This window comes from Sus scrofa, chromosome 4 (genome assembly GCF_054392235.1).
Source record: "Sus scrofa isolate SSC_HxYL_T2T_F1_AM1 chromosome 4, Sscrofa_HxYL_maternal_Yorkshire_Landrace_v2.0, whole genome shotgun sequence".
NCBI classification, from domain to species: domain Eukaryota; kingdom Metazoa; phylum Chordata; class Mammalia; order Artiodactyla; family Suidae; genus Sus; species Sus scrofa.
The window spans coordinates 93,873,832-93,892,185 of record NC_139386.1 but is presented as its reverse complement, the minus strand read 5'-3'; the positions used below and the strand labels follow the sequence as shown (position 1 = coordinate 93,892,185).

The 18,354-nt window shown below is 47.6% G+C and overlaps 3 protein-coding genes across 14 annotated transcripts in view; 2 read left to right on the top strand and 1 right to left on the bottom strand.

The window, feature by feature from the left end:
* Nucleotides 1-35: 35 nt before the first annotated feature.
* Nucleotides 36-3,210, top strand: NIT1 (nitrilase 1). Of its 6 annotated transcripts, none has more exons than XM_005663174.4 (7): nucleotides 36-93; nucleotides 731-829; nucleotides 1,086-1,340; nucleotides 1,450-1,553; nucleotides 1,774-1,907; nucleotides 2,077-2,202; nucleotides 2,668-3,210. In XM_005663174.4, the coding sequence occupies exons 3-7, from the start codon at nucleotides 1,096-1,098 to the stop codon at nucleotides 2,932-2,934; spliced, it is 876 nt and encodes a 291-aa protein (XP_005663231.1). In that variant the 5' UTR covers nucleotides 36-93; nucleotides 731-829; nucleotides 1,086-1,095; the 3' UTR covers nucleotides 2,935-3,210. The 6 variants fall into 6 exon arrangements, with proteins under 6 accessions (XP_005663231.1, XP_005663227.1, XP_005663232.1 ...); XM_005663170.4 differs by having other exon boundaries at nucleotides 36-130; XM_005663175.4 differs by having other exon boundaries at nucleotides 36-161.
* On the bottom strand, nucleotides 3,118-15,732 carry DEDD (death effector domain containing). Of its 5 annotated transcripts, none has more exons than XM_003355092.5 (6): nucleotides 15,645-15,732; nucleotides 13,863-13,895; nucleotides 6,370-6,758; nucleotides 6,062-6,169; nucleotides 5,315-5,461; nucleotides 3,118-4,695 (listed from the first exon to the last, which is right to left on the bottom strand). In XM_003355092.5, exons 3-6 carry the CDS (start codon nucleotides 6,692-6,694, stop codon nucleotides 4,319-4,321), a joined length of 957 nt encoding a protein of 318 aa, XP_003355140.1. In that variant the 5' UTR covers nucleotides 6,695-6,758; nucleotides 13,863-13,895; nucleotides 15,645-15,732; the 3' UTR covers nucleotides 3,118-4,318. The 5 variants fall into 5 exon arrangements, with proteins under 5 accessions (XP_003355140.1, XP_013852290.1, XP_013852291.1 ...); XM_013996836.3 differs by having other exon boundaries at nucleotides 15,485-15,707; XM_013996837.3 differs by lacking the exon at nucleotides 15,645-15,732 and adding an exon at nucleotides 15,193-15,397.
* The window catches only part of UFC1 (ubiquitin-fold modifier conjugating enzyme 1), a 15,159-nt gene continuing 12,447 nt past the window's right edge, over nucleotides 15,643-18,354 (top strand). The window contains exon 1 of one of the 3 annotated variants that reach the window (XM_003125655.5): nucleotides 15,643-15,873. The gene's annotated coding sequence lies outside the window, so the exon portion shown is untranslated. Of the gene's footprint in view, nucleotides 15,874-16,291; nucleotides 17,084-18,354 lie in introns of those variants that run through there. The other 2 variants (XM_003125654.5, XM_085022610.1) reach the window with 2 other exon arrangements.

The window sequence follows — 18,354 nt, the reverse complement described above, 5'->3', positions numbered from 1 at the left end:
CAGCTCGGCCCCCGCCTTGCGTCACGTCCGGTCTCGGAGTTACCGCCCACTCGCCCCCGGCGCCAGGCTCCTCTTCTTCCAGGCCCCTGTTCGGTTCGGATCCTGTTAATGGTTTTGGCCGTGCCTTCATGTAGGACCTGCTACCTAGCCCGCCCGCCGCGGTGAATTACACCTGTGGTGCTTTATCTTGTGCAACAGAGACGCTGCCCCTGAGAGAGTCTCCAGATGGGTTAACTGGAGAGCGGGGCGCGGGTTGGGATCTGGGTGCCAGTGCCCTCTGCCCACACAGCGGGTGGTGAGGCACGGGCGGCGGGGTGGGGTAGGGTGAACTTCTCAGAGATTCTGGTGGAAGGGGGAAAATATGCTTTGAGTCAGTAAAACTGTGCAGGTGCACAGTCAATAAGAGAGGCTGGGAAAATCAAGGAAATATCTCGAGGATGACTTTTGAACTGCGGAAACGTTTGGCTGAGAAAAAGGACTTCAGTTTAATGTGAGATCACTGGAAGTCGAGATATTCGAATGCTGCGCAGAGCCCTTTCCTCGATTTTCCCACTTTGTGCTCTCTTCCGGTAGCCGTGATTAACCATAGTTAACGAGTGTCTTAAAGACTTAGGGGTTTTTACCGGTGGTGCCCAGATTCAGCCTCACAGTATGAAGAGAGAAACCAAAGGATCTTAGAAATGTATTGCTTGATGGTGGGGTTGGTGTCCTGATTTCTCACCTTCTTCAGGCTGGGCTTCATCATCAGGCCTCCTCACCAGCTCCTGTCCCTTCTTTTGGGTCCTCGGCTCCGGATACTTCGACTCTCAATACTTTGTGCTCAGCCCAGGTAACATGTTTTGTTGTGTCCTCAGTGCCTGGCACATAGTAGATGCTCAATAAATGAATAGATGTTGGGAAACATTGGGGTGCCAGCCACTCACAGAACATTTGATCAGTGGGTCCTTATTGCATGGATCATTGTGCCTTGTAAGAGCAGGTTTAAAGGGAAGTCTAGCTTTCCTGCCTCCCCCTTTAAGCCCCTTATCATTAAACTCGGGCTTCCCCACTCTAGGAAATCTGAGTCTTGCCTGTGCCATTCACAGACCCAGATCCATGGCTATTTCCTCTTCCTCCTGGGACTTGCCCCTCGTGGCTGTGTGCCAGGTAACATCCACACCGGACAAGCAGCAGAACTTTAAAACATGTGCTGAGCTGGTTCGAGAGGCTGCCAGACTGGGCGCTTGCCTGGCTTTCCTGCCTGAGGCATTTGACTTCATTGGAAGGGACCCTGAAGAGACGCTACGCCTGTCTGAGCCACTGGGTGGGAAACTTTTGGGAGAATATACCCAGCTTGCCAGGTATCAGGGAAAGGGGGAGGGAGAGGTAGTTTCTTTTTGGGTAATATCGGAATTGCCAGATATGAGGGTAGAGACTTGAGAAGAGTTGTCAGTGTCCCCTCCCCCTCAGGGAATGTGGACTCTGGCTGTCCTTGGGTGGTTTCCATGAGCGTGGCCAAGACTGGGAGCAGACTCAGAAAATCTACAATTGTCATGTGATTCTGAACAACACGGGTGAGACCTCGTAACTCTTTAGCCTGCCTCTTCTCAGGCTCTTCTACCTAAGCTAAGATTCTCCAGAATTTTGTTTCTCAACTGTTCCCTTGGGCAAGGGTTTTAAGGGCATTTGTACCTCTGTTCCTAGCCTACAAGCTCTCTTCTCCTTGGGAGGAGAGGAACCAAGCTGGTCTTCTAGAGCACCAGCACTGAGTACTCTTACTTCTTCTTACTCTAGGGTCAGTAGTGGCCACTTACAGGAAGACGCATCTGTGTGATGTTGAGATTCCAGGGCAGGGGCCTATGTGTGAAAGCAACTCTACCATACCTGGGCCCAGTCTTGAGCCTCCGGTCAGCACACCAGCAGGCAAGGTGGGATTTGTGAAGGGGTGAGGGTGGGAGAGAAACAAGAGGGAGGGGAATAGGAATACTTTGAAGTAGTAATAGAGGATTGAGAGACAGGGAGTGGGGAAGAGGGGGGAATGACCAGATGCTGTGACAAACAGGGCAGGGGAGCTAAATAGGCTGTTCTTCATTCCAGATTGGTCTAGCTATCTGCTATGACATGCGGTTCCCTGAACTCTCTCTGGCATTGGTTCAGGCTGGAGCAGAAATACTTACCTACCCTTCAGCTTTTGGATCTGTTACAGGCCCAGCCCACTGGGAGGTAAGAGGACACCTCTTCAGAACATTAAGAGCTGCATCCAAAGCATATGGAGGTTCCCAGGCAAGGGGTCTTATCAGAGCTGTAGCCACCAGCCTACACCACAGCAACTCAGGATCCAAGTGACCTACACCACAGCTCATGCCAACGCCAGATCCTTAACCCACTGAGGGAGGCCAGGGATCCAACCTGCATCCTCATGGATGCTAGTCAGATTCATTTCCACTGAACCACAACAGGAACTCCCAAGGGCCTTCTCTTAACCTCATTCTTCTTTGGCTCTACCAGTTAAAAGATCTCCTCCTCCCCAGATTGCTGCCTCTCAGAATAGTTAACATAGTAAATCATTCACAGGCAATAATCGGAATGGTCACAGCGGGTAGACTGGCCTGTAATATCCATGATCTATCACTTCCCCACAAGTTGCTACAAGTACTTAAGTGAACGCTTGTCTCCTCATCCCCCCAGGTGTTGCTGCGGGCCCGAGCCATTGAAACTCAGTGCTATGTAGTGGCGGCAGCACAGTGTGGACGCCACCATGAGAAGAGAGCAAGTTATGGCCATAGCATGGTGGTAGATCCCTGGGGAACGGTGGTGGCCCGCTGCTCTGAAGGACCAGGCCTCTGCCTTGCCCGAATTGACCTCAATTATCTGCGACAGTTGCGCCAACACCTGCCTGTGTTCCAGCACCGCAGGCCTGATCTCTATGGCAGTCTGGGTCACCCACTGTCTTAAGACTTCTGACTTCTGTCAGTTGAGACCCCTATTGTGAGCTGGTGTTGCTGTGACTTGTAGGCAGGACCCAGGCGCAGCTCCCCTCACTTGGAGAACCTTGTCTCTTGATGAAACACAGGCTCAGCTCCTTGGGAAAGAAGAAACTTTCACCTAAGCTCAGATTTCAGTTTCAGAAAGGTAGAATTTTATATAGTCACTGTTTATTTCATGAAAACTGAAGTTACGCTGAGGGCTGAGCAGCACTGGCATTGAAAAAAATATAATAATCACAAAGTCTGTGTCTGGACATCCCTTTTTGAAGCTGAAAGGGGAGGGGGTGTTGTACCAGTTGCACTGGGCTCCAGTTCTAGGCCTCCTGGCTCATTCAGCATGCCTTCCTACCTAAATAAAAGTGCGACACTCAGTGCATCTCCCAGCCCCATGCTCCCAAGCTTGGGAGTGGGTGTGGGGGTAAAGGATGGGGAAGGAAAAAGAAGAAAGGAATTGATACTGAATCACTTCACTTTCACCTGTGATGCCCTTTGCCCAAGCCAGAAGAAAGCAAAGGGGAAAAGGGCTGCAGGGTACATTATTTATTTTCACTTGAACATGGAAAGAAAATGTCACACTCCCCCTTCCCCTTTTCAGGGGGAGTGTATTTTAACCCAGCAACCTCTTCATCCATCCTGTGTATGTGTGTACACACACACACCACAGTTGGGAGGGTGACTGTAGGGCTGACCTAGTCCTCTTACCTATTACTCCTTTGAAGAGGGTTTGACAAAGAGGGAAAAGGAAGGAGCCATACCAGGCAAAGTTTTCAAGCCATGGAATGGAGGAAACAAGGCAGAAAGGAGCAGCACCAGAGGCCAGGAGAGAGTGGAAAGGGCCACAGCTTGTTTTTTAAAAATTCTATAATTTGGGAGAGGGTGGTGATTAATTTCCAAAATACACTCCAGAGTCCCACCTTCCACACAGCTCCCTACTCACAGCCCTTTGGTTTTTTCAGACAAAATTTAAGAGCCCTCATAAAGCCAGGAGTACTGATAACCCCTCAGTGCACCCAAAAGCAGAGATCACTTCAATCCCTTACAAAGACTATGTGCTATAGACTTTGCTTCTCCCTATACATTTGTCTTACGGCTCAGTGGCAAGGTGGCTGTAGAGACACACATGAGGGGGTAAGTGGAAAAGGGAAACAAAGGGGAAGCCCAGGCACATGGGTGCAGGGAGGGGTGGGGAACACCACTTCCGTTTTTCCTTTGTCTTTTCCTTTAAAAAAAAAAAAAAAAAAAAGGCAGGGGTGTGATTGGTTGAAAGGGTAGAGAACAAACCCCAGAACAGTATGTAAGCTCCAGAGGTGGGTGCTGAGAAGTCCCCAAAGAAGTGAGAGGGGGGGAAAAGGTCAGGGCAATGCTTGCAGCATCAAGTTCCTCAGGAGTTTTTGTCGGCCCAGCTCATAGTCCTCCTCATCCACATTCACCAGCAGCTTGATGGCTTCATGGCCCACAGCCTGCTTGAGGGAGTCTGTGATGAAGACACCTTTAAGTGCCTCTAGTAACGAGCCATTGATGTAGTCGCGCCAGAATGCGTCGAGGTAGGTGAGCTCAGAGAACTTGATGTCACAGATGATGGAGCCCAGGTCCCGGGACTTGAGGATGGTGTTGGCCTGGTTAAAGCGCTCAAACTGGCGCTCAAGTGGGTCCTGCTTGTTAGAGAAGACATTCCCCTGTAGAGCAGTCTCATGCTGGCAGTATTCAGCCCGAACTCGCAGCCTGATGTCTGTGGGGAAGAGAAGAGATAGAGAAGAGGTTGCAGTGAAGGGCTGAGTTTACACCCAAGTTTGAAAGGTGGAAAAGAACAGCAGAGTAGCGAAGTTGGGAACACCAACTGACAGCTTTTCTACCTCTCCCCAGGACTAGTTCTTTTTTTTTTTTAATTTTTAATTTTTTTTTTTTTTAGTATAGCTGACTCACAATGAGGACTAGTTCTTTTTTATGTATCTCTGAAATCCTTGCCTTAACTCAGAGAGGTTCCCTTAAATGGGCCATGCCCAGATTATTTCCATCACTCACAAGTAGCACCTGATTCTAGAAGATATTTTCCTAATTAACAAACACAGAAGTTCACTTTAATACCCTATCATGATTTGGGTCATCCTACAATAAGGATGTCATAATGGCATCCCTTTCATCTAGTATTACCCAGAAAAAATTGAAATATACTCTGCCACAAAGATAGAGGAATTCTCCTCCCAGAGACTATACCACTCAACCTTACTTTGCAACTGCAAGCAAAGCAAGCCTTGCACTGAATAGCATAAACACTGCCCAGCATCCTGGCAGTTCTCTGTATTTCCCCTCAAGTTCACTCCACCTCTGGAATCCTTGAACTTCCTTACCACATGTCTGCTTTTCCTTGGGATCTGGTGTCACTGACTTCCGGCGTTTTCGCTGGCTCCCAAGTGTGGCTCTCCCTCGAGCTGGCCGCTTGCTACACATCTGAGGGCCCGAAGTGGGGCAGCACACCACAGGATAGTGGGGAGGCACTGACCAGAGGGTAAAAAGGGAGAAGACTCAGTAGGGTAAAAGCAGAAATTCAAACACTTCACTTGGAATGAAGAAAGAATCGTTTCGACTTAGCACTTAAAGGAGTATCAATAATATTACCTGAAAGGTGGATATGTGGGAATAAGTAAAGGACTAGTGAAGCATTAACACCCCCATCTGATTTTTATGGGGCCAGATGTGGGGGGAGGGGACAGTGTCCTTTCACTTAGGCTGGCAAAGCTGAAAAAATGATGGGTCCAGTGTCTTCCTTGTTTTTTTTTTTTTTTTTTTTTTTTTTTTTTGTCTTTTTGCCATTTCTTGGGCCGCTCCCGCGGCATATGGAGGTTCCCAGGCTAGGGGTCAAATCGGAGCTGTAGCTGCCAGCCTACGCCAGAGCCACAGCAACGCAGGATCCGAGCCGCGTCTGCGACCTACACCACAGCTCACGGCAACGCCGGAACCTTGACCCACTGAGCAAGGGCAGGGATCGAACCCGCAACCTCATGGTTCCTAGTCGGATTCGTTAACCACTGCGCCACGAAGGGAACTCCGTCTTCCTTGTTGATGATGGAAATTAGGGGGAATTACTATCTGCTCACCTGTTTTAGGGGGGTGGGGAGGCCTCGGTTCTGGATCACTGAGGGTTCTGGGTGTCACATAGCGAACTGATGTCTCCTCCAGATACTTGTCTACGAGATCAGGGCACACTGTAGGGAGAGAGAGGCTCACTCAGAAAAAGATACACCCTTCCTTTCTCCTAGTCCAACTCTCCAGTGGGCCTCATAACTTATTCTCCTTGGTAATCCCCAGGGTCAGTACCTCCTCCTGCTTGGACTATGCTGTTCACTCCTGGCCTCCCACAACTCTTCCCTGATTCGAGTGTCCCCAGCCCCCAGTGCACCCTCACCAGCCCGTCTCCTCTTGAGGGTGACGTAGGGCAGCAGGTCATGGCGAGTGATGATGCGCAGCAGCTGCAGCACCTGGCGAAAGTTACTCTCATCACAGCGGCCCTGGCGCTCCAGCGCCAATAAGAAGTCACGTCCATTTCGGATGAGGCCACGTTCGTGGTCATCAATGACATCAACAAAGAGGAAGGAAAGAACTCGCACATCTCTGTGTGTCAGATGGGTGCCCACGATGTCAAACATGCGGTGCAGGCTGTACAGCCCATGCTCCTGCTCACCGTGCTCTTCTGGCCACACCTGGCTTGCCCGCCGCTTTAGGCCCGCCATGCTGGGGGCTCAGGTGCACAAAGCTTTCCAGAATCCCTGCTCAGCAGCCACAATCCCCACTATACTGTAAGGACAAGGAGAGAACCTGTGAGCCATTTAATATCGGGAACTAGTCTTATCCATTCCTGTTGTTCCCAGAGCCTAACCCATGCCTGGCACAATGTAATGCTTTAGTGTTTATTAACTTTTACAAAGTGTTTATTAAAAAATAAAGCCTAGGAGTTCCCTTCGTGGCTCAGTGGCTAATGAATCCTACTAGGAACCATGAGGTTGCAGGTTGAATCCCTGGCCTTGCTCAGTGGGTTAAGCATCCGGCATTGCTGTGAGCTGTGGTGTAGGTCACAGACACGGCTCGGATCTGGCATTGCTATGGTTCTGGCGTAGGCTGGCAGCTACAGCTCTGATTAGACCCCTAGCCTGGGAACCTCCATATGCCGTAGGAGCGACCCTAGAAAAGGCAAAAAGACAAAAAAATGAATAAAAAATAAAGCCTAGAACTCAACATATCCAACAGATGCTGCCCTAAGTCCAGATCCTACTAGAGAAAGAGTCACTTCCACTAAGTGAGACTTTTCATTGCAATCTTATTTTTTTTTTTTTTTTTTTTGGTCTTTTTTGCTATTTCTTGGGCTGCTCCCGAGGCACATGGAGGTTCCCAGGCTAGGGGTCTAATCGGAGCTGTAGCCACTGGCCTACGCCAGAGCCACAGCAACGCGGGATCCGAGCTGCCTCTGCAACCTACACCACAGCTCACAGCAACGCCGGATCGTCAACCCACTGAGCAAGGGCAGGGACCGAACCCGCAACCTCATGGTTCCTAGTCGGATTCGTTAACCACTGCGCCACGACGGGAACTCCCTCATTGCAATCTTAGTGCTCCGTATTCAGCAGAAGTTGCTTTTAAATGTTACCCTGATTGTTCCTCTGGCCTCCAAAATACTGCTTTTGGTCCCTATGTGCTCCCTGACAGCACCCAATCAAAGCCATTTCTCTCCTTTTTTTTTTTTTTTTTTTTTTTTTTTTTTGTCTTTTTGGGGCCTCATCCATGGCATATGGAGGTTCCCAGGCTAGGGGCTGACAAAGCTGCAGCTGCCAGCCTACACCACAGCCACAACAACGTGGAATCCAAGCCACATCTGTGACCTACACCACAGCTCACAGCAACACCAGATCCTTAACCCACTGAGTGAGGCCAGGGATCAAATCCCTATCCTCATGGATACTAGTTGGATTTGTTACCTCTGAGCCACAAGGGAAACTCCAAGCCATCTCTTCTAATTTTATTTTTTCTCTTCTTTGTGGCCGTACCCATGGTGTAAGGAAGTTCCCAAGCTAGGGGTCAAATCGGAGCTGCAGTTGCCGGCCTACATCACAGCCACAGCAATGCCAGATCCCAGTCGCATCTGCCACCTATGCTGCAACTTGCGGCAATGCCAGATCCTTAACCTAATGAGTAGGCCAGGGATCAAACCTGCACCCTCACAGAGACAACATAAGGTCCTTAACCCACTGAACCACAAAGAGAACTCCCCATCTCTTAAATATAGGCGAAATTGGAAAGTAGAGAATTCACCCCCCCCTTTTTTTTTCTGTCTTTTTAGCTATTTCTTGGGCCGTTCCCGCGGCATATGGAGGTTCCCGGGCTAGGGGTCGAATTGGAGCTGTAGCCACTGGCCTATGCCAGAGCCACAGCAACGCGGGATCTGAGCTGCGTCTGCAACCTACACCACAGCTCACAGCAACGCCGGATCATCAACCCACTGAGCAAGGGCAGGGACCGAACCCGCAACCTCATGGTTCCTAGTTGGATTCGTTAACCACTGCGCCACAACAGGAACTCCCCAAGAATTCACTCTTAATTCTAATATAGAAGCTCCATCAGATGAACTTGGGGACTGAAAGCAGGAAAACTGAAAATCTTTGGGGTTAGAACAAGCTTCAATTCTGCCTTCAACTAACAAACTGTGTAACTGTGTAACCTTAGGCAAGTCAGCTCAAAAGTCTCATTGCCTCCATCTGCAAAACAGGGATTGAAAGAAACTACTCAGAATTGTTAAGAATCCTACGAGAAAATGCATGTGAAACCACTCCAAACCTCCTCTAAATGATTAGGCAATTTCAATGAGATAAGCATCCTTTGGCCTCTGCAGCCCAGATTCATCCCGCCAAAAACGTACCCTCATTGTTCCTACAATCAAGTCCAGAGAAATAACTGCTCAGAAAGTTCATCAAATATCCACCAAAGCTCATGGATTTAAATCAACAAACATTACTAAGCTCCTATGTTGAACATTCTTGTAATTCTCCTATGCCATCTCTACTCCCCTGATATTCACACACCATTTGGATATGCCATCTTCTAACCTTTCCTCATGATTGTCATTTACCAATCCCCTGTCAATGATCAATCATAATCTTATATTTATTATATTATTTTGGCATTTGAGTCACAAATTTCCCCCATCACCTTAAGCAATGTCAGTGACCCAGCCAATAACCAATCCTGAAGTCCAACAACCTTCACCTCCACTCCAGCCACTCCATATTTACTGCCCCACCAGAGAGTACCTCCCAATACTGCTCCACCTTCTGACCACAAGCTTCAATCACCAATCAATTATAAATTCCTGGGCTTTTTTTTTTTTTTTTTTTCTTTTTACGGCCACACCTGAGCCACATGAAAGCTCCTGGGGTAGGGGCTGAATTGGAGCTGCAGCAGCTGGCCTACAGCACAGCCACAGCAACGCTGGATCCGAATCACACCTGTGGCCTATGCCACAGCTTGTGGCAACACTAGATCCTTAACCCACTGAGCGAGACCAGGGATTGAACCAACATCCTCACAGATACTCTGTCAGGTTCTTAACCCACTGAGCCACAATGGGAACTCCCAATTAAAATTCCTGTTGATGCTACTCCTACATATTTCTTAAATCTACCTCACCTTTCCACTTCTACTACCACCAGCCTGGTTCAAGTCCCAATAATCTCTCACCAGGATTACTTTTTTTTTTTTTTTTGCTTTTTAGGGCCACAGTCATGGCATATGGAGGTTCCCAGGCTAGGGGTCTAATTGGAGTTGTTGCTGCCGACCTACACCACAGCCACATCAGATCCAAGCCTCATCTATAACCTACACCACAGTTCATGGCAATGCCAGATCCTTAACCCACTGAGCGAGGCTAGGGATCAAACCTGCAACCTCATGGTTCCTAGTCGGATTTGCTTCCTCTGTGCCATGACGGGAACTCCTTCTTACATGGATTACTCTTTAAGGGTTCTCCCTACCACCAATCTGAACCTGCTTAAATCCATCCCCCACATCCAGCTGAATTAACTACCTAAAATGCATAAGTGGAGTTCACTGGTGGCTCAGCAGGTTAAGAATCCAGCATTTACACTGACATGGCTCTGGCTACTGCTGAGGCACAGGTTCAATCCCTGGCCTCGAAATGACTACACCATTTTTCAGCTTAAGACCTACCTAGAGTTCCCTCCTTACCTATGAGAACACTCCAAACTCCTTACACAACACACCAGCCTTCCAAGAACAGGTCTTGCCTGCTTTGCCCACCTCATAACTTTTTATTCTCTAACATTATCGGTTTGTTTGTAGTTCACATACATCATGCAGTTCATTTCTCTGCAACTTTCTTCAGACTATTCCCTCTGCCTTAATGCCCCTCTCCCTTCTCTTCCACATCCCCCATCACCACCCTTTTTCAGATGGCTAACTCCTACTCATCCTTTAAGAATCAGCTCAGATGCCATCTTCAAATTCATTCTCTACACCCCCATGCTGGGATAAGGCGTCTTCTGTACGCCTATGGAACACTGTCTGTATTTCCCTTAAAACATTTAAAAAGCGTACTAAAATTATTTGTGTATTATCCTATTAGATTTTAAGTGACTCATGTAAAGAGATTAGTTCATATTCATCTTTATATCTCTAGTGCCTAGCACTGGATGGAGGCTGGCATGTAGTAGGAGCAACCTGTTGTTGAACTGAACTGAATCTCCATGAGATCACCACAAGCAATACCAGTTAAAAAAAAACACATAAGGGAGTTCCCGTCGTGGCGCAGTGGAAACGAATCTGACTAGGAACCAGAGGTTGCAGGTTGGATCCCTGGCCTTGCTCAGTGGGTTAAGGATCTGGCATTGCCATGAGCTGTGGTGTAGGTCGCAGACGTGGCTCAGATCTGGCGTTGCTGTAGCTCTGGCGTAGGCCACCAGCTACACCTGCGATTAGACCCCTAGCCTGGGAACCTCCATATGCCGCAGGTGTGGCCCTAAAAGGACAAAAGACAAAACAAAACAAACAAACAAGATTGGTGTTGACAAAAAAAAAAAAAAAAATATATATATATATATATATAAAAGAGTGAGAGGACCCATTAAAAGTACAAGCGACTCAGGCACCATTCATACACTCTAACTAGCCACTCTAGGTAGTATGTCTACTGTGAAACTATCCATACACAAAGCACCCTACTCAGCTCTCCTTGTTTATGTGCCACGCAGTTCTGTCAATTTTCTACTCCAAGAAATTGAGGCTAGTTTAAGAATAAAATGATGCTGTTGGGGACTCAGAAAACTGAAGAGCAAGTAGGATTTGGTCCTCTCTTTTAATCCTAAACGGAGGCACAGAGAGACTCATACTTTTAAGAAAACTGTATGGGAGGTCATCCTAGAATCACCTAGCCCCACAACATGGTTTCAGATATGTGCACAGGAAATATAGCCCATATCTGGTTATGAGAGCCCAGATACCCCACCCAAAGCATGGGACACAACTGGGAAAACAGCTATTCAACTATTGACTGGTTTTCCTTCTCTGTTCTCTCGTTTCATCTGCTATAGTCATTGGGTACAAATAGAAGGGACTGAGGGAAAATAACCTCTTGCTCATAGCAGCAACATGAGAAAACTGAGCCCTCTTAGAGCCCCTCCAACTTCTCCATGTTCCCTATCCCACCTGTTCCCCTTGGCCAGCTGTTCATTATGAGGATCCCAAAAAAAAAAAAAAAACAGATGGGCAGGTTTCACGTTCAGCCAATCAGAACAGGTTGCTCCAGAGCACCCTAATTTAAAGTGTCCTGACTAAAAACCCCATGAATTTAGGAAATACTGTCCCCATATACCTGGTCACTGGAAAATGAAGCAGAATATAGGAAAGTACTATAGTCCTAATTATGTACCAATGGATGCAATTCCGTAATAGGCCTCAAACCTAAGGGTTAACTCCCAAGACTTGAGGTAAAAACAGCCACCTTTAAGTTGTAGATCCTAGGCTGGATCAAAGTGACAGAATTATCAGAGCTTCTAGGTCAGTGGTTCTCAGCAAGTGATGATTTTTCCCTCCAGGGGGCATTTAGCAATATCTCGAGTCGTTTTAGACTGTCATGCCTTGGGGGGGGGAGGGAGGGAAGGGGTGGTAAGGGAGGGTGCCACTGGTGGGCAGTGAGTAAATGCAACCAATGCTGCTAAATATCCTATGATACACAAGACAGCCTCCCACAACAAAGAATTAGCTGGCCCAAAATGTCAATAATGCTAAGGGTAAGAAATCCTAGTCTAGATGGAGCACAATGAAGGGGCAAAAGAAGAAACATTTCATTTTCCACCCTATATCTGGAGAAGTCATGTGGTCCCTCCACCCCAAACCAATCAAACAATATTTCTGAAGAAAAGCCAGACAAAGACTCATTTAACTTAACTAAGTTAAACCATCCCACACTTGGCTTCTCTATCACCTGCTGTTGCCATTTAGGTGAACAGCAGGTGATAGGGCTACATTCCCTTCTGTCCCATCCCAGGAGGTCTGATTTGACCTAGTTCAGTCTAGATTTCTATGAAGATTTGAGAAATGCCATCCTCTGCAAGACAGACAGAAAGGATCCTGCACTTAACCCTTGCGGTCACCTTTAAAGTCCCAAAACCAGACCAATAGCAGACCCTTCCTTGTTAGGCTGCTGATCAGACTTTAACTGCTTATGCAATGAGGCAAAATGTAGAAGTAGTTGTTTCCCAAGGCCATGTTTGTCCTTAGGAGAAATGTCAAGAGGCTGGCATGCAGGCTAATAGGCAGCCCTCCCCACTTAATTATCATCTAGGATGATGAGTTCACTCACTCAGCAATCCAGACAGGGGTTCCAAGAATCTATCCAACTCTGCACTAAAAGAACATGGCCAGCTTCCCCTTAAACCAAATACACTCAGCTTTCTGTTGATTAATCGTTATCTATTAAGTTTCTACTTCAAAGCAAACTCTAGTCATCCCAACCAGGGATAAGGTCTTTATTTTTTGGGAACTTGATTCTCTCAGAAGCCTTTAGAAGTCATGGAAGAAATTAAAAAGAGTGCTGTCTTGAAATGAAAATAACAGCCTAGGAGTTCTCTTGTGGCACAGTGGGTTAAGGATCCAGCACTGTCACTGCAGTGGCTGGGATCACTGTTGTGGCACGGGTTTGATCCCTGGCCCAGGAACTTCTGCATGCTGTGGATGCAGCCCAAAAAAAGGGAGAATAGTCTAGTCTAGTTTCATCCCAACAGAACTAGAGGTATGTGACTCTCTCAGGAGCCCTTAGAGCAGGAAAGTCATGTGGAAGAACTAAAAAAGAGTGATGTCTTAAAACCCGAAATGTAAAGGACATGGAAAACCTTAAAGATGGCCAAGACTACATAAAAAGCTTTCTGGCTAGTAGGACCAAGAAAATGTAACCACATACCTAAAGGTCATAATTATACAGTATTTTTTCAAAATGAAGATTCCAGAACAAGTAGAAAAAAAAAAAAAATAAGCCAGAGGAAAAGCCTTCCCATGGCAGATGCCTTAGCAACCCTCCAAGGGCAACATTTAGTAGACATTGTACTAGAGTACAATGTTCCATATGTTTAAAAATGTTTCTCTGAGAGCTGACCAAGACAACTAGATAATAATAAAACAAAGCTGGAGGCTTGCTCCAAAACACATAATTTCTGCTCTCCTTTCCTTACTATAAATCTCCAGTTACCCAAAGGGACAATGACTGCAACAGATCTCATGCACTCGGCTGGGTGGGTGAAAACCCATTTTCCCTGGTATCGACCCCATTTCTAGGCTCAATTCCCAAAATGCCATTTCCATTCCCTTCCATTTTTGAAACAATAAAACTTCCAGACTTACCTCTGCAAGAAACTTAATTTCCCAGGTCTCTTCCTAGCACAAGGTTCAAAGCCAGCAGCAAAACAAAACAAATGGGGGGGGGGAGCAAGAGTCAATTTTCAAGCTTTATTTTGAAACTCAAAGGCCCAAAGAGTAAACCTCAGTTGCAAAAACTGAAAGACAAGCCTAAAGCCATTTGATTGAAATGATCCACTTCAAGCTTAATGAGAGAACTCACTCCCAACAAAGTCCCCAGGCTTCCCCAACCTTCTACTACCCAATTCACAAAACAATACCAACTCTGGAGAATTTCCAACCTCAGTGGCTTGGAGCAAGAAAGGTCCCAATTTCAACAACTTGTGGGAAAACAAATTATCCTCTGATACATCGCCTGACTCCTCAATTCCTTATGAGGCCCACCTATTAACACTGACTCTCATCTTTAGGAAGAACAAGGAGGAAAGTGATTACAGCTAAAGGAGGCACTTTGTTTCCATCACTTCCTTTATGAGTCCGGAATTATCCTCCAAATTCTAACTTCACTCTTCCCTTTACCTAGCACACAGTGAAAACAAAATATCCACTGGGATGGCATCCACTCAAACATTTACATTTCTTGAGGGAATATTTTTTATATATGGATACCGACCCTCCCTCCTAGAACTTAAACAGCAAAAGAAGGGTCTGTAAACTATAGCACTCATTTAATTAGCATGGCTGTCTAAATGCAGTCCTGTGTTTTCTGTTCCCTTCTCAGACTTGCAGAACCTCTACTTTAGCATAGAGACCTCCAACATAGTGTGGCTGTTTCCCTATTCTGGCATTGCTTATTAAAACTAGAAAAATCCTTTACTCCTTCCACGCTCAAATGGTACCAGCCTCCCCATTTTCCCTTCTTTTTGTAACCAGGAAAAACAAGGGAGCAGTAAGCTAGGGAGCTTTTGGAAAGCAAATCCAGTTGAACCCTCATCCAACCCCAAATCTCCAAACTCACATGACCATTCCCTTCTGCCCTTCCCACTCTAGTAAAAAGCCAAAGGCCTGGCAATTAGAATTGGCTTCAACTGATGCTGCTTAACTCTGCTCTCTTCTTTCCACAAGGGAAAGGGAAACCCTGAACCTCTATCGCCCGTGCAGCTCCACTATCCCATCTCCCATCCTAGTCCCCTTCCTCCTAAACTTTCCTAGTCTCTCACTTTCTCCATTCCCTCGTCACACCGACACACTCTCCACTGCCCTAACCTCCGTTCTCTCCTCTTCCACCCAAATTCTCCCCTAGGCCCTTCCCCCTCCCACCTCCAATTTAACACTTTCAGAACCTCCCCCCAGACGTCTTAAATCCAATCCTCACCTTTTCCTAGCTCTCCACAACGCCCCTCGCAAGAGTCCAGTCCTTTTTCCAACCACATGCCACAAGCCCCCTTCCCCTTCACACCCTCAGCCTCTCCCTCCCACTCCCACCCCCTCAGCTCGGCGGGATCCCTGCCCTACTCCCCACCTTGGCCTCCCTAATACCCCTAGCCTGGCCCAGTCTCGGCCCTTGTTTACGCCCCTCCCCTGCCCAACTCCTCCGCCTCGACCCTGCCCTCTCCCACAGTTGCCACCTCCCCCGCACGCCCCCCTCGGCCGCTCCCCTCCCCCACCTTGCAGCGTCCCGTCACCTCCCTCTCCTGAGGTTCTCAGGCTGGACGTCGCTACCGCCTCCCCCTCCACTTTCCTTCCCCAAGCCCTTTGCGGCCCCGCCCGGCCCCGCCCCGTCCCGCTCGACTCCCCCTCCCCACCCCGGCCGCCCCGCCGCCTCACTCTCGGCTCAGGCTCGGCGCCGCCATGTTGGATCCATCCGCGCCGCTCTCCCGGGCCTGTCTCACGGCGCCGCATCCGGGCTCCAGCCGCCGCCGCCGCCGCCCGCGGGCGTGGGGGAGGGGAGAGGCGGGCGGGGGTGGCTGCATCCTGAACAGCGCCTCCCGGAACCTGGCCGGTTAGTGACGGCTTCGAGACCATAGCGAGGCATGAGCCGAAGTAGCCATGCTAGGTGAGGGCAGCCTGGCAGCGGCATTAAACGGGGAGTGGACAGCTTCACTTTGGTAGCGGAGAATAGAGATTGGCAGCCATCTTGCTTTGGGGCAACCTGGCAACGCAAGTTTTTCTTCGAGGCAGCTTCGGGGGCCGTAGTAACGCGTGAGAGAGGGTTGCATTCTTGAGTGTGGGAACGTTGGTGGGGCCAGAGCTGGCTGGTGTCGACTTCAAGACCAACTGAAAGACTGCGACTGGCAGCCATGACGCAAAAGGGCGGAATATTACGGGGGTCGGATTGCCCTGCGAACTTGGGGGAAGGTTCCCATGATCTGGATTTGACCTTTGCTCTGAGCTTCCTGGTAACCCGGACGTTCCGTAAACTTGAGTCCGGAACCGAAAGCGCTGCTCAAATGCCTTCTCGGATTTCACTTTTTGAGCCTTTGCCTTCTGAGCACTCAGAAGGAAGTGCTGCCTGAGCTCAGTGCTGACTGTTGAATTGAGGGTGGGGTGCCAGGTACCTTCTGGAGCTGCCAGCAGCCTGACACGGTCAAAAGAGAGGTAATAGACTGTGAGGTTGGGAGGGGCCACTTTATTCGAGGTCTTGTCAATTAGTTTATTTTATCCTATGGGAAATAGATAGATTTCGAAGAATCTTAGCAGAGGTGTGAACAAATATATTTGCGTTTGGGAAAGATCATTGCTTGCAACGGGGAGAATGGATAAGAGGGGATGAAATTGGAGCAAGAATAATTGGAAAGATTTTATCCAACTAAGAGACTATAGTGGTCTGTCCTAGCAAGGGGGCGTGTAGATGGGAAAAAAGTTTATCGGAAATGGGTGCGAAGCTGAGGGAGGAATCCAAGATATTTCCCAGGGTTCTGATTTTAATAACTGGAGAATAATGATGCCATTTGAAATAGAATTTGGGGGGGGGTCATGAGTTTTAGGTGCCTGTGGGAAATCCATTGGACAATGGAACACTAGATAATGTGGGTGGGAACCCAAAAGGAACGTGGGGAGTGGGGGGTGCGCCCCAGCATGTGAATATAGAAGGTTGTTGAAGTCATGGAAGTGGATAAGATGGCCTAGAAAGAAGAATAGCTGCATTTAAGAGATGAGATAAGGGAAAGGAGCCGAAAAGACTGAGAAGGAACAAATAGAAGAGAAAGAAGAAACCAGGAGCAAAGTATCAAGGAAACTGGTCAGTGTTAAACATAACAGATCAGGTAAGACGTGGACTAAAATGTGTCCATTGGATTTTGCAACAACTAAGTCACTTAGTAATTTTGGAGAAAGCTGTTTCAGAGATGCGGTGGGGTAAAAACAAGATTGAGGTAAACTGAGTAATTGGAAAGGCACAATGTATAACACATTTTTCCAGGTGTTGACTGTAAAAAGAGGCTAGCAGTAGGATATAGCATGAGAGGGAATTCCAAAGAAAGGGAGTTTTAGTTACCTGTGGGATAGCCAGATGGAGATGTCTAAATGGAATATACAAATCTAAAACAGGAGAAAATTAAGTGGAAAAAGGCAAGTATAGAAGAATGCAAATGGCATATTTTCACAAACATTAAAAAATTAATCTTGAAGAGTGGGCCTGGGAGGGATGAAACATACTTTTTATTTTAAATCCATCTTTACTGTTTGAATTTGTTTTACTGGGTACATAAGTTATTTTTTTCCAGCTTTATTGAGATGTAATTGACATATAACATTGTGTGAGCTTAAGGTGTACAATGTGTTTTGATATACATATGTATCACAAAATAACTGTTACAATAAGCTAACACATCAGTTACCTCACGTGGTTACCATTGTGTGTGTGTACATTTATTACTTTTATAGAATACTACCTTTTTTTTTCTCTCCTTTTTAGGGCTGCACCTTTGGCTTATGGAAGTTCCCAGCCTAGAAGTTGAATCAGCGCTACCAGCCACAGCCACAGTCGCGCCAGATCTGAGGCGAATCTGTGACCTACACCACAGCTCACGGCAATGCCAGATCCTTAACCCTCTGATCGAGGCCGGGGATCAGACCCACGTCCTCATGAATACTAGTACGGTTCATAACCCACCGAGCCACAACGGAAACTCCCAGAAAACTACTTTTTGATAGAGAACAAGGCCCTGGTGTATAGCACATGGAGCTATATCCAATCTCCTGGGATAGACCATGATGGAAAATAATATAAAAAAAGGAGAAAGTGGAGTTCCTGTTGTGGCTCAGTGATTAACGAATCCGATTAGGAACCATGAGGTTGTGGGTTCAATCCCTGGCCTTGCTCAGGGGGTTAAGGATCTGGCATTGCTGTGAGCTGTGGTGTAGGTCGCAGATGCGGCTCGGATCCCATGTTGCTGTGGCCCTGGTGTAGGCCAGCAGCTACAGCTCCAATTAGATCCCTAGCTTGGGAACCTCCATATGCCAAGGGAGGCAGCCCTAGAAAAGGCAAAAAGACAAAAAAAAAAAAAAGAGAAAGTATGACTGAGTCACTTTGCTG

Excerpts from the sequence above, each read along its gene's own strand:
- NIT1 (XM_005663175.4), top strand. The coding sequence starts at position 109 with ATGGTTTTGGCCGTGCCTTCATGTAGGACCTGCTACCTAGCCCGCCCG. Across the intron at positions 1,341-1,449 it reads GAATATACCCAGCTTGCCAG|GGAATGTGGACTCTGGCTGT; the intron begins GTATCAGGGAAA and ends CCTCCCCCTCAG. Across the intron at positions 1,908-2,076 it reads TCAGCACACCAGCAGGCAAG|ATTGGTCTAGCTATCTGCTA; the intron begins GTGGGATTTGTG and ends TCTTCATTCCAG.
- DEDD (XM_003355092.5), bottom strand. The coding sequence starts at position 6,694 with ATGGCGGGCCTAAAGCGGCGGGCAAGCCAGGTGTGGCCAGAAGAGCAC. Across the intron at positions 5,462-6,061 it reads TCCCCACCCCCCTAAAACAG|TGCCTCCCCACTATCCTGTG; the intron begins GTGAGCAGATAG and ends CCCTCTGGTCAG. Across the intron at positions 4,696-5,314 it reads CAAGGAAAAGCAGACATGTG|ACATCAGGCTGCGAGTTCGG; the intron begins GTAAGGAAGTTC and ends TCTTCCCCACAG.